The sequence below is a fragment of the Castor canadensis genome, chromosome 10 (genome assembly GCF_047511655.1).
Source record: "Castor canadensis chromosome 10, mCasCan1.hap1v2, whole genome shotgun sequence".
Classification (NCBI taxonomy): domain Eukaryota; kingdom Metazoa; phylum Chordata; class Mammalia; order Rodentia; family Castoridae; genus Castor; species Castor canadensis.
The window spans coordinates 85,341,960-85,354,703 of NC_133395.1; the positions used below are offsets into that span (position 1 = coordinate 85,341,960).

General features: G+C 40.9%; 1 protein-coding gene across 8 annotated transcripts in view; it reads left to right on the forward strand.

Moving 5' to 3' along the window:
• Positions 1–12,744, forward strand: part of LOC109685508 (phospholipid-transporting ATPase IB) — a 583,492-nt gene that overhangs the window by 411,614 nt on the left and 159,134 nt on the right. For 7 of the 8 annotated variants that reach the window (XR_012436298.1, XM_074043751.1, XM_074043752.1 and 4 more), the window contains 2 exons: positions 5,558–5,680; positions 8,000–8,078. Coding sequence is in view for 7 of the 8 variants with exons in the window: in XM_074043751.1 (XP_073899852.1) it covers positions 5,558–5,680; positions 8,000–8,078 (202 nt within the window). In the remaining variant the exon portion in view is untranslated. Of the gene's footprint in view, positions 1–4,552; positions 4,650–5,557; positions 5,681–7,999; positions 8,079–12,744 lie in introns of those variants that run through there. The other variant, XM_074043756.1, reaches the window with a different exon arrangement.

Sequence of the window (12,744 nt, forward strand, 5' to 3'; positions counted from 1 at the left end):
TGGCCTCTTGTGTTTCCATAGAAATTTAACAGTAGATTTTTCAATCTCTTTAATGAATGTCATTGGAATTTTGATGGGAATTGCATTAAACATGTAGATTACTTTTGGGAGTATCGACATTTTTACTATGTTGATTCTACCAATCCATGAGCATGGGAGATCTCTCCACTTTCTATAGTCTTCCTCAATCTCTTTCTTCAGAAGTTTATAGTTTTCCCTTTAGAGGTTATTCACATCTTTTGTTAGGTTTACATCTAGGTATTTGATTTTTTTGAGGCTATTATAAATGAAATTGTTTTCATATATTCTTTCTCCATTTGTTCATTATTAGTGTATAGAAATGCTAATGATTTTTCTATGTTGATTTTATATCCTGCTACCTTGCTATAGCTGTTGATGGTGTCTAGGAGCTTTTGAGTAGAGTTTTTTGGGTCTTTAAAGTATAGGATCATGTCATCTGCAAATAGGGATATTTTGACAGTTTCTTTACCTATTTGTATTCCTTTTATTCCTTATTCTTGCTCTGGCTAGGAATTCCAGTACTATGTTGAGTAGGAGTGGAGATAGTGGGCATCCTTGTCTAGTTCCTGATTTTAGAGGGAATGGTTTCAGGTTTTCTCCATTTAGTATAATTCTGGCTGCAGGCTTGTCATATATAGCTTTTAAAATGTTGAGGTACTTTCTTCTATTCCTAGTTTTCTTAGAGCTTTCATCATGAAATGGTGTTGGATCTTATGAAAGGCTTTTTCTGCATCTGTTGAGATGATCATGTAGTTTTTTTGTCTTTGCTTCTGTTAATGTGGTTTATTATGTTTATTGATTTTCATATGTTGAACCACCCCTGCATTCCTGGGATGAAGCCTTTTTGGTCGTGGTGAATGATCATTTGATGTGTTGTTGTTTTTAATGTTTCTGTTGAGAAGTCTGCTGTGATTTTGATGGGTTTACCTTTGTATGTTATTTATTTTTTCTCTCTTACAGCCTTCAGTATTTTTTCTTGGGTCTCTGTATTTGTTGTTTTAATGATAATATGCCATGGGGTAGATCTGTTTTGGTCTGGTCTGTTTGGTGTTCTGGAGGCCTCTTGCATCTGTATGGAAATAGATTTCTCTAGATTTGGGAAATTTTCTGTTATTATTTTGTTGAATATATTACGCATTCCCTTCGCTTGCACCTTTTCTCCTTCTTCAATGCCCAGGATTCTCAGGTTTGGTCTTTTGATGGAGTCAGTGAGTTCTTGCATTTTCTTTTCACAGGTCTTGAGTTGTTTAATAGTTCTTCAGTTTTTCCTTTAATAACCGTTTCATTTTCGAGTTCTGAGATTGTGTCTTCTTCTTGTTCTATTCTGCTGGATTGGCCTTCCGTTTTGTTTTGCAGTTCTGTTTCGTTCTTTTTTCTGAGGTTTTGCATATCCTGAGTCGTTTACTCTTTAATGTTGTCTATTTTCGTCCTCAGTTCATTTATCTCTTTATTAATCATGTTCTTTGTTTCACTTTGGTGTTTATACAGTGCTTCTATGGTTTCTTTTATTTCTTCTTTTGCTTTTTCAAATTCTCTATTTTTGTTGTCTTGGAAGTTCTTGAGTGTCTCCTGTACATTTTGGTTGACCTTATCCAGTATCATCTCTATAAAATTCTCATTGATTACCTATAGTATATCTTGTTTTAGATTATTCTTGTGGGCTTCATTGGGTTCTTTGGCATAGTTTATCTTCATTTTGTTGGAGTCTGGATCTGAGTATCTGTTTTCTTCATTTCCTTCTGGTTCCTATACTAATTTTTTGCTGTGGGGAAACTGGTTTCCATGTTTTTTCTGTCTTCCTGTCCTTGCCCTTGGTGTTGTTATTGTGCCTGTACTGTGTGCAATTAAGTATTTTCTAGCTTGTAATAATAACAATGGTGATATTTAGAATGGAAAGGTGAGAGGAGGTGGAGAGCAAAGAAGTTAAAGAAAAAGGGAAATGCAAATAAACAAGTAGAAAAAACAAAACAAGGAAAAAACCAAAAAAGTTTCAAAGATATAAACAGGGAGAAATAGTGTACTAATCAACAGTAAGCTGAACAGGCATTAAAGAGACAGAGGATTGAAAAACAATAAAATAAAAAATAAAAAAATGAAAAAAAAATAATTAAAAAAAAATCTCCAAGTTCAAATGCAATAAAGTTTCAGTCTTAATAATTTTGGTGTTATTCCCTCAGCCTCCAATCCAAGGGATGGTGTCTCAGAAGTAGTTCTGTCATTGTGTCTCATCAAAGGGGAAAAAAAAACAAAACAAATCAAAACAACACAAAACAAAAAAAAAAACACCACAAAGTGTCCCAAGATCAAATGCAATACAGTTTCAGTAAGTTTTTCAGCATGCAGTTATCCTTCAGTTGTCTCATCAAAAGAAGAAAGAAAAAAAAAAAGAATCTGGAGAGAGGTCTGTGAATGGCTACCTGAGGCTGTGGCTCACCTGCCCACTGCTGTCAGCCTGCTGTTGCTGGATGCTTTATTTATGCAGATCTCAGGAGTGAGCTTAACACTCACTTGGCCCCTCACGCTTTGTTTACTTAGAGTTCTCCTGGGCACGACTGCCACTGCTACAAGCTTTCCCCTTTCCACGCACACTGTGCACCCGCTCTCTCAGGCCAGCGTGTTTATTTATAGTTCACATGGGAAGTGGGTCTTCCCCCCTCTCCTGTGGAGTTTTTCTCCCACCGCCGCTTTTACAGGCTTTCCTGCTCCTGGTTGCTGGGCGTGTGCCACTGCTCCTGCCTTCTCCAGCTGGCTTTTTGTGAGGGATTTTCCCTCCCCGCCTCTTCGGTGCTCAGGGCGCCCCACCCTCTTTGCTACATATCTTTTTTGTTGTTATTGCTTATTATTCAGGTTTTTTTTTCTTTTTTCCCTGGGTGGAGGTCGGTCTGTCCAGGGGGCTATGCTGATCTGGCCCAGGGTTGTCTGTGGGAGTACCGTGTGCCATTTAGCTCACCTTGTGGTCCGCATCTTCCCAAGCCATCTGGGCACTGCTGTCTGGTAGCGGCACAGGAGCTATCCTGCTTTCTCAGTTTAATGTGAAGTGGAGATGCTATGCGCAGGCTGGAGGTGTGGAGGAGTCAAAGTTTTGCCTCTTCTCGGTGGTTTTTCCTGTAAGGTGTATCTCCAGTGTCCCTCCAAGATTTTACTTTAGGATGCATGCTTTCTGCTTCCTCCCTCTAGCCGCCATCTTGGAATCTTCAAAATGTAAAATTTTTAAAGTAAGAGTTAATATCTCTAACTTTTCAGACTGGTGAATATTGAAAGACCTCCATAACCGTTGCCAGGTTATAGGCAATGCAGGGAAAAGGTCACCATTGTCCTTTATGAGGGGGAGATAAATGATTGGAGCCCTTCAAAAATGCAGCCAGGCAGCATCTTGAAAAATTAAAAATACGTGTTTCCTTTTGCCCAAAAGCTCTACTGTGGGGCCTTCCTCCCATGGAAATAAAAGAAAAGGTATATAGGGTACAGTATATTATAGAAGTTTATTACATAATGTTGGTAATATCAAAAAAAAAAGCTGGAAGCAAAATGAATGCCTACCTGTCACTGGGTAAATAACAATAGCTTGACTGAATTAGTGTCAGATGCAAGGGACTGTGAGGGCTTTCCATGATGTATTGTTTAGCAAATAAAGTATGATGAAGAAAAATGTGTGTAATGTCCACTTTTCTGTAAAACAGATTGTGGTCTCCAGCCAGCCTATGTGTGTGAGTGCAGTATGCTCTGACCAGGGTGAAAAATATGGTAGGGTATTCTGGGCTGTCAGCCCAGTGACTAGGGGTGGGAAGGATTTGAAGTGAATAGAAGGAGAAAGTCAAGCCAAAAAAGAAAGAAAAGCACAAAACCAAAACAGCAATGTGCATGCTAGTACACGTGTGAACTGATGCAAACAATGGATGTTCAGGTATGTCCTCAGATGGCAGGCTTCTGAGATGTTTCATAGGAGCATCTTCTGCTAGCCATAAAATAGGCAATCTTTGTTACTGAAGGGAAGTGAGAACAATTCTCAGTCTTCTTGTGTTCAATCCCAGGGCTCCACTCCTTCTGCTTACAGCTGAAGGAGGAGATGAACTTGACTGGCCTTACTCACCAACCTCTGCTAGCTTGATCATAGCAGACTTGGGGAAGCCTTGTTTCTCTGGCTAGATACTCAGTCTCCAAATAGCTGGTGCAAGTTCAGTGTTCTCAGAGGTGTACAGCAGACATCCACAGCTGGAGAGTTTGCTGTGTCAGTGAGAATAAATCCAATCAGTGTGGGTGCTGAGTACTGAGTGACTCCATCTGCACCCCACACCAGGGCCAAGTACAAGAATGGCCCACAGGGTCAAAGCGTGTCCTAAACTGAAGTAACACATGTCTTTCAAACCTTGTCTTCAGTGTCTGGCTTTATCTTTTCAACACAGCATATCATGCCCAAGGAGAGTGCAAGTGAAAAAATCGTATCTTAGAAGGGTGCCATCTGCCTACAAACTCAGTGTTCCAGAGCTACTGCACCTCTCTTTAGCCAACCACCAATCCTTGTGTTTTACAGGCTTCCCCCAACATGTTTGTGGTACATGGAGCTTTGTAAGATGTTGCTGTTCACAAAGGAGAATTAAATCCTGGAGGTCCAGTGTGGTGCAGGTCACATTCTGATGCAAGAATCCTTTCATGCCCCCACCCCATTAGCAAATTTGTTTAGTCCTGTGTTTTATGTATTTATATATACCTGTTGCCCTGCTACCCCAGGTCACCACCTCTAAAGCAGACATGGTTCCAGAAGCCAGAGACTGCTTCCTTTCCTTTCTTTTTCTGTTTTTGATTGTTTTCATTTTTGGTTGCAGTATTGGGGCTTGAAGTCAGGGCTTCATGCTTGCTGAGCAGGCACTCTACCACTTGAGCCACCCCCAGCCCTTAGTTTTTAGGTAGGTTGGTTTCTGCCTAGGGCAGGCTTTAGACCATGATCCTCTTACCTGTGGCCTTCCTGGTAGCTGGGATCACGGTTGTGCCACCACACCCAATTTATTAATTGAAATGAAGTCTCACTAACTTTTTGCTCCAGTCTGTCCTCAAAAAATGATCTTCCCAATCTCTGCTTACTGTCTTCTTCTGTTTCGAAATCTCTAGATTCTTGGTGTTTGCCACAGAATCTGGCATATAATTCAGTCCCAATAAAGGTCTGCTGTATGAATAAATGGGTGAGGTACCTCATGCTTCCTGAAATTTAAGAAAAAAAGTCAAGTTGGGAAATTGTAAAATTGTGCGTTAGCCAGCACTAACAGAAAATAAGATACTTCCCAAGCAAAAGAGTGCAGTTGCTCATTGAACAAGATTTCTTGGCTCCTCACATATTTAGTGTTGTTTTTAGTGTTCAGTGTGTTCATTTTACACATCAGCAGTGAAAACTGGTGGTCCTTTATTTCCTTTGTTTAGAGGGTGTCTAGGAAGTGTCAGGTTTGGACTTGACTGGAAGTTAAGTCATCATTCCAGAGAGCAGAAGGGCTGGTGCTGTGGGAGGCTGGAGAGCTGCTCTTAATGGCCCATTGTCTCCACACAGATCTTCACGGCCTTGCCGCCCTTCACGCTGGGAATCTTCGAGAGGTCTTGTACTCAGGAGAGCATGCTCAGGTTTCCTCAGCTCTACAAAATCACCCAGAATGCTGAAGGCTTCAACACCAAGGTAAGCAGGTGCGATGAGAGAGCTGCCTCCTCAGGAGGTTCAGCCCTGCCTCTGCAGCTCACGCTAGCCACCTGCCTGTGACACACATGATGGCATATCAGAGAAGCAGTGAGACCACAACACACCCCCTTCCCACAGGGACCACCCTCCCAGGTGGTCCCCAGGTCCTGTGGACCACGTCCCTCAGTTCCAGTGGGGTGGTAACTCTTCCCCTTTATTCCACTTAGATGTCCCTGGCAGTATGGGTAGCTACAGCCCTGCGTTGAGGCCTGCTGGGAGCCTGCCTAACTATTGGCAGGTTTTTCATTTTAAAAGAAAATGCTTCTTTAGCTCATAAGTAAGATTGGTGACATTCAAACACAGTCAGTGATGGGCTTGTTGATTCAGAAAAGAGAAAGCATCTAGTACAGGTTGAGTATCTCTCATCTGAAATGCTTGGGACCAGAAGTATTTCAGATTTCACTCATATATATATATATATATATATATATATATATATGTATGTATGTATGTATGTGTGTGTGTGTATAAGTGTGTGAATATATATGTATATATAAGTGTGTGTGTATACATATGATATAGGTATACATATGATGTCTTGGAGATGGAATCCAAGTGCAAATAAAAAAATTCTGTTTCATATGCACCTTACACACATAGACTGAAAGGAACTTTATATAATAATTTGAATAATTTTGTACATAAAACAGTTTCATGGTGTGGGATTTTGCACTTGTAGCATTATGTCAGTGCTCAAAAAGTTTCAGAGCATTTTTGAATTGGGGTTTTCAGATTACGAGTCTCAACCTGTGCTGGTCATCCTGAGAAGACCAGGTGGGAACTGTGTTAACTGTGAAAGAGATTGAGCAATCTTGAATTGAATGTGGGGCCTATCAGACCTGCCAGGAGTGCTGCCTCCCAGAAGGGAAGCCTACGCCTCACCTGCAGAGGAGACAGGATATGAGCGCAGTAGCCCCTCGACGATTTTGTGCAGAGGGGATTAGGAAATCTAATCAGTCACAACAGTGTGGGCTGGCTGTAGTCACGAGCTGCGTGGGCAGCACTGAGGCCTTAGTGAGGCAGACACAGTGAGCCATTTCTCCGGCTCAATAAGAACAACCCACAGAGACTCTTTCTAAGCCAGGTATTGCCAATGTCCATCCTTCACATCTGCTTTATTCTGGAGCAAGTTCAATAGGTATATCCAAGACTGGGGAAACAAAAGCATCCTGCTGGTGCTCCTATCTTACATACACACAGAGGCTTGTGTGGCTCATTTTATCAGTCTTTGTTTACTATGAATCTATTAATGGGGAAATATGTTCTGTTTTCTCTGCATCATTTTCAGTAATCAAATCTGTTTTCTATAGAGTTTGAAATCCAAGGCCTTTTGAAGTAGGAAGTAGGTAGTTTGAATTGCAAGGCCTTTTTTGTAGAGAGATCAGAAAAAGGGTAGGGCAAAAATGAACATTGAGAATGGGCTGGGGGTGTTGCTCAGTGGTAGAGCATTTGCATAGCATGCATGAGGCCCTGGGTTTGATCCTAAGCTGAAAGGAAGAAAGGAAGGAAGGAAGAGAGGGAGGGACAGAGGGAGGGAAGGGGGAGGAAGAGAGGGAAGGGAGAAAGAGGGAATGGAGGTTAAATGGAGGGGGAATTTGATTGTCTTATAATAATGTTTTTCATTATTTTCTTTTGTCCCAGTGGTACTTAGGACCAAACTGTGTGGTAATTTCCAGAACGACTTGTAGACTTTTGTTCATTTCAGGCACTAAATAAGAGAGGTTTTTTTTGTTTTGTTTTTGTTTTTGTTTTGTGCATGATATTAACCAAGAATCAAGAATGATAGGGGAAAAAAAAAACATAGTTGGGAGGTGTTTTAAGGTGTGAAACAAAGGAGTGAGAATGCCAAGTAAGAATTTAATGTAAAATGGATTTTAATGCTTTCAAAAAGGACATGGTTTTGTCTCTTATTAATAACTTTGACCTAGTGCCCTTTTTCTGCATGATCATAAAGTGACTCTCTTAGAATGCTCAGGAGAACCTGTCTATTGTCCAGATGAAGTGTGTGTGTGTGTGTGTGTCCATCTACCTAGGGGCACATCACATGTGTGTTTAGGTTTTTGTAGTAAAGTACTTTCTGGAGACAGTGCAGTCATTGGTGTACAAAAGAGAGGAAATAACTGTGGCTTTTATGAGTTGGAAATTAACACCAGCAGTCTAATGCCAGGAGTCTTCACAACAAGGCAAGATGTGTGGTACAAGCTGCACACAGAGGTCAGGAGGCCATCTGCTCTGACTCCCCTGTTTGTTTTCTTGCAGGTTTTCTGGGGTCACTGCATCCACGCCTTGGTTCACTCCCTCATCCTCTTCTGGTTTCCAATGAAAGCGCTGGAGCACGGTAATTACTTTGTGATCTCCACTGTTAGCAAGGGGTTCTGCAGCTTTCTGCTGCTGGTGTGTACACAGTTTTCCCCCAGTTCTGCATAAGCAGTCACAAAACACATCTTAGTGGAAAAACATACTTAAAATTAAACAAGAGGTAGTTCCAGGTCTATAGTTTTTGTAGGCTCAGTCCTCTTTGGAGTTGACTGGGTAAATATGAGGAATTCTAGGTTCAGTTTGTAACACTGAGTCTTTGACCTTGAAGAGAAGGACTCCACTATTATGAACACGGGTGCCTCTTGCCCATGAGTTTGAAATACTGTTAGATACTTGAGCTTTCAACTTCCAAGCCTCCCATATCTGTGGGAGAATCACTCAAATCTTGTAAGCGTTTAATCTTACTCCTGTTTTGGGGGAGCCTCCTTTCTTTGACACGCACCTTTTGAAGTTATAGTTTGTTAGAAGACTGATTCTCCAGACTGGTTTTAGTCCTTCTGTACAGCAAGAGGACAGTGAGCTTGGTGACAGTCTCTGTTTGTTCACACTTCTTAATACATCCAAAATGTGGCCTCCACATCAAGAGGTGGATCTTGAGTGTGAGAAAATGAAAACGTATCACACGAAGCTGTTCTTTCATCCCTCTCAAATAGTCATAATCCCCCTGGGAAAAATTACTGCAAATGTTGACCAGACAAGGCCTTTGATTGTTCAAGGAACCAAAGAATATAAAGTTTCCAAGCATCTTTGTTTCTGTGTCAATGTGTTTTTTGCTTCAAACAGAAATGACTCATCCTCACTGATATTCTTTAACCGATAAAACACTGATAGGGAGAAGGCCTGCTCAGATCGTTTATTATGCCCTCCGACCTCTTATTCCAGTTTCATCAGAACTCCTTTTCTTTCGAGGATCCTTAAATCTTTAGATCAGAGACTAAAATTTTCAGCTTTTAGACTTAGCCCCTACCCCCAAAAAAGAACATTCTAGTGAGATTATTTTCTTTGAAGTCTTTTCTGTGCTTCATCTTTCCCCATGGTGGATTCAGTTTGTTTAAATGGCTCTATCAGTGAGGGTTTGTGATGAGCATTGGGTATGGTTTTGTTTCAGAAGCTGTGTCACTTGGGTGGTAGAGCAGCCGTCATCTAAGCTGGATGAACTAGTGACAGGAGTAATGTGTCTGATGAACATAGGAACAATTGTGGCAATTGTTCTCTTGTACCTGGGTTATGTACATAGGAAGAGATAACCACAGTGCTGCCCCCAGACCTTTTACCTTTCTACCTAGATAGTGAAATCAGAAGTGTTTGCCTCTGAACTCACAAGTTTACAAGATGTTCATTTACTCGCCTGCTTCTAAAGGAACTAATGTGGCCTGTCTGCAGCAGAGGGTGACTATCTAATCCTGGAGTCAGGATCCTGTGCTCAAGTTTTGGCTCGTGGTGATGGTGAATGGCCGCAGTTTGCCCAGATTCCATTACAGAAATCCTTCATTTACTGAATGCAATCTGTTTAAAAGGCACTAGACACCCAGCAGTTGCTAATGTACCTAACAAATGTCACCAGTGAGTTTTAAGTTAGGTCCTGCCTCCCTTATCTATTTCTTCCAAATCACACTATTTGCGTAGCAAACAGACAAGATTTCTTTTTTCTGTTTATTGTTGCCATCATCATCATCAGTCTTATTTACTGAACTTTCAGCATAGGGGTTTTGTTTTAGTTGTGTTGCAAATGGCCTATTAACTGAAAAAGATAGAGGTGAAGTAAATTATATTAAGTATATTGGTGAAGTTCAGTTTTGTTATTGTTCATTAGGTGACTTTCTCAGAGAAATTGAATGAATATGTTAGAATTAATTTTTAAATTCTCTCAATTGATACAAAGCAAAAATCATCACTCACACACCTTATTCATTCATGGAATATTTATGTCTAAGACACTGTGGTGGATTCCAAGGGTGATAAATGAATGTATCCATGTGGATCTTACCTTCTGAGAGAGTTTGTAGTCTGGTAAGGGAAATTACCTGTGCACATAGATAAGCCTAGTGCAAGGTAAAAAGCAGAGACAGTATAATTACATAGCAGAGGACTGGGAGATACATTTCATTTGAGATTATTAATGGATTCTTAACGGATATAACATTTGGGGTTAGCTGTGAAGACCAAGTAGATTTGGTAAGGCAGGAATGGCAGGAAGTACCAAATGAAGTGTGGGAAAAAGACTGTGTCTCCTGAAATTCCTGTATTGAAATTCTAGCCCCAAAGCTCACCATATTAGGCGGCAAGGCCTTTGGGAGATTAGGTTATGAGTGTGGAGCCCTCCTGAATGGGATTAGTACCCTTATAAAGGGACCCCATAGAGCTAATTTTCCCCTTCTACCACATGAGAGTGCAACAAGAAGGTGCCCTCTACAATGAACCAGCCCTCACCACACAGCATTTGCTTGTACCTTTCTCTTAGTCTTCCCAGTCTCCAGAGCTGTGAGAAATAAATTTTTGTTGGTAATTAGTCACTAATCTATGGCATTTTGCTATAGTAACTGGAAGGTACTAAGACATTTCCCCTACCCCTTTCCTTACCTGTGGCAATTTAAATCAAAACATATCTCTACACAGTCCAGCATCCCCTGTGTGGTGGACAGGGGCTGCAAGGTGACTACAAGGTGTAGGTTATAGTGGCTGGGAAAGGGGATGGGAACGGGGTGGGGATGAGGGGCAAATCACTAACTTTTTCTCAGTGAAGAGCTGGAGAGTGACATCATAGGATTTTGCCCATGAAGAAGATAAGAGTGCTCTGTAGAGAAACACAGGATTTGGCAAGTGCATGAGTTGTGTGTTTTTTGTTTTGGAGAGGAGATTTGGTGAGCAGTCAGTGGTGCACATCAAGGAAGATTCGCAGGTACAGGGCAAGAGGACACGGATATGTCAACTGCTTGGATTACTTGTTCATGTGTGGTGATTTAATGTCCTAAATACAAGTGAAGTGGGATTTTTTTGTTTCTGTTTTTGTTTTTGTTTGGTGGAACTGGGGTTTGAACTCAGAACTTCATGCTTGCAAAATAGGCGCTCTACCTCTTGAGCCATATCTCTATCCAATCACAAGTGAGTTCTTACTACATTTTTAAAGACAGGGTCTCACTATATAGACTGCCTCAGCCTCTGCAATTCTGGGATTACTCTTTTTACCATCTTTATTGCCATTTAGAAAGATGTATCCACTCCACTCCCAATAGGCCTGGGAACATGGCACCAATTTGAGATAATCTGGGGTACTTTTCCAAGTGGACAGACCTCTGTCTAATATAAGAGCACCTCTATCCACCCTCAATTGCTGCAGAAGCCATCCTTCAGCCCTGTCTCCACTCACAGACCTGAAGGAATTCTGCTGGCATGACTGAGGCCCCTAGAGTAGCTTGGTGTCTTCATTTTGATATTACGTGGGATATGTCATGAAGTTGGCGAATTTTATTATAAAATTCTCTCCCTGCTGTGAATGGAGAGAGGCATTCCCCCCATCAGCACTGTTTTGGCAAGGTAGCATGATTTTGGGGAAGAAATATTCTTGCAGAGGTGTAAGCAGGTCATTTATTTCCTAGAATGCTTCCAAGAACTTTTGTTTTGCTTATTTTTGTGTGGTTTTGGATAGACTTTTCAAAACACTCTTGCTGACAGAGTTTGTGATGATTCATTTGAAGTCTCAAAATAATTTTTTCCACTCAAGCAAGTCAGTGGATCAGATTTCCTCCCAACCGTCCCACCCTCAAGTGCATGCCCATGGTCTGTCTGCATCCCCTACCCTTTGATCTGCAAAGTGACTCTACATTAGGACCATGAATATCACCTTTGCAGGTTCCAAAATTCATCAGGAGCCTTGGTGTACTATAAACTTCTGAAGAAAGAGATTGAGGAAGACTATAGAAAGTGGAGAGATCTCCCATGTAATGGATTGGTAGAATCAACATAGTAAAAATGTCGATACTCCCAAAAGTAATCTACATGTTTAATGCAATTCCCATCAAAATTCCAGTGACATTCATTAAAGAGATTGAAAAATCTACTGTTAAATTTCTATGGAAACGCAAGAGGCCACGAATAGCCAAGGCAATACTCAGTTCAAAGAACAGTGCTGGAGGTATCACAATACCTGACTTCAAACTATATTACAAAGCAATAACAATAAAAACAGCATGGTACTGGCACAAAAACAGACATGAAGACCAGTGGAACAGAATAGAGGACCCAGATATGAAGCCACACAACTATAACCAACTTGTCTTTGACAAAGGAGCTAAAAATATATGATGGAAAAGAGACAGCCTCTTCAACAAAAAGTGCTGGGGAAACTGGTTAGCAGTCTGCAAAAACCTGACACTAGATCCATGTATATCACCCTATACCCATATTAACTCAAAATAGATCAAGGATCTTAATATCAAACCACAAACTCTAAAGTTGGTACAGGAAAGAGTAGGAAATACTCTGGAGTTAACAGGTATAGGCAAGAACTTTCTCAATGGAACCCCAGCAGCACAGCAACTAAGAGACAGCATAGATAAATGGGACTTCATAAAACTAAAAAGCTTCTGCTCAACAAAAGAAATGGTCTCTAACCTGAAGAGAACACCCAGAGAGTGGGAGAAAATATTTGCCAGCTACACATCAGACAAAGGACTGATAACTAGAAT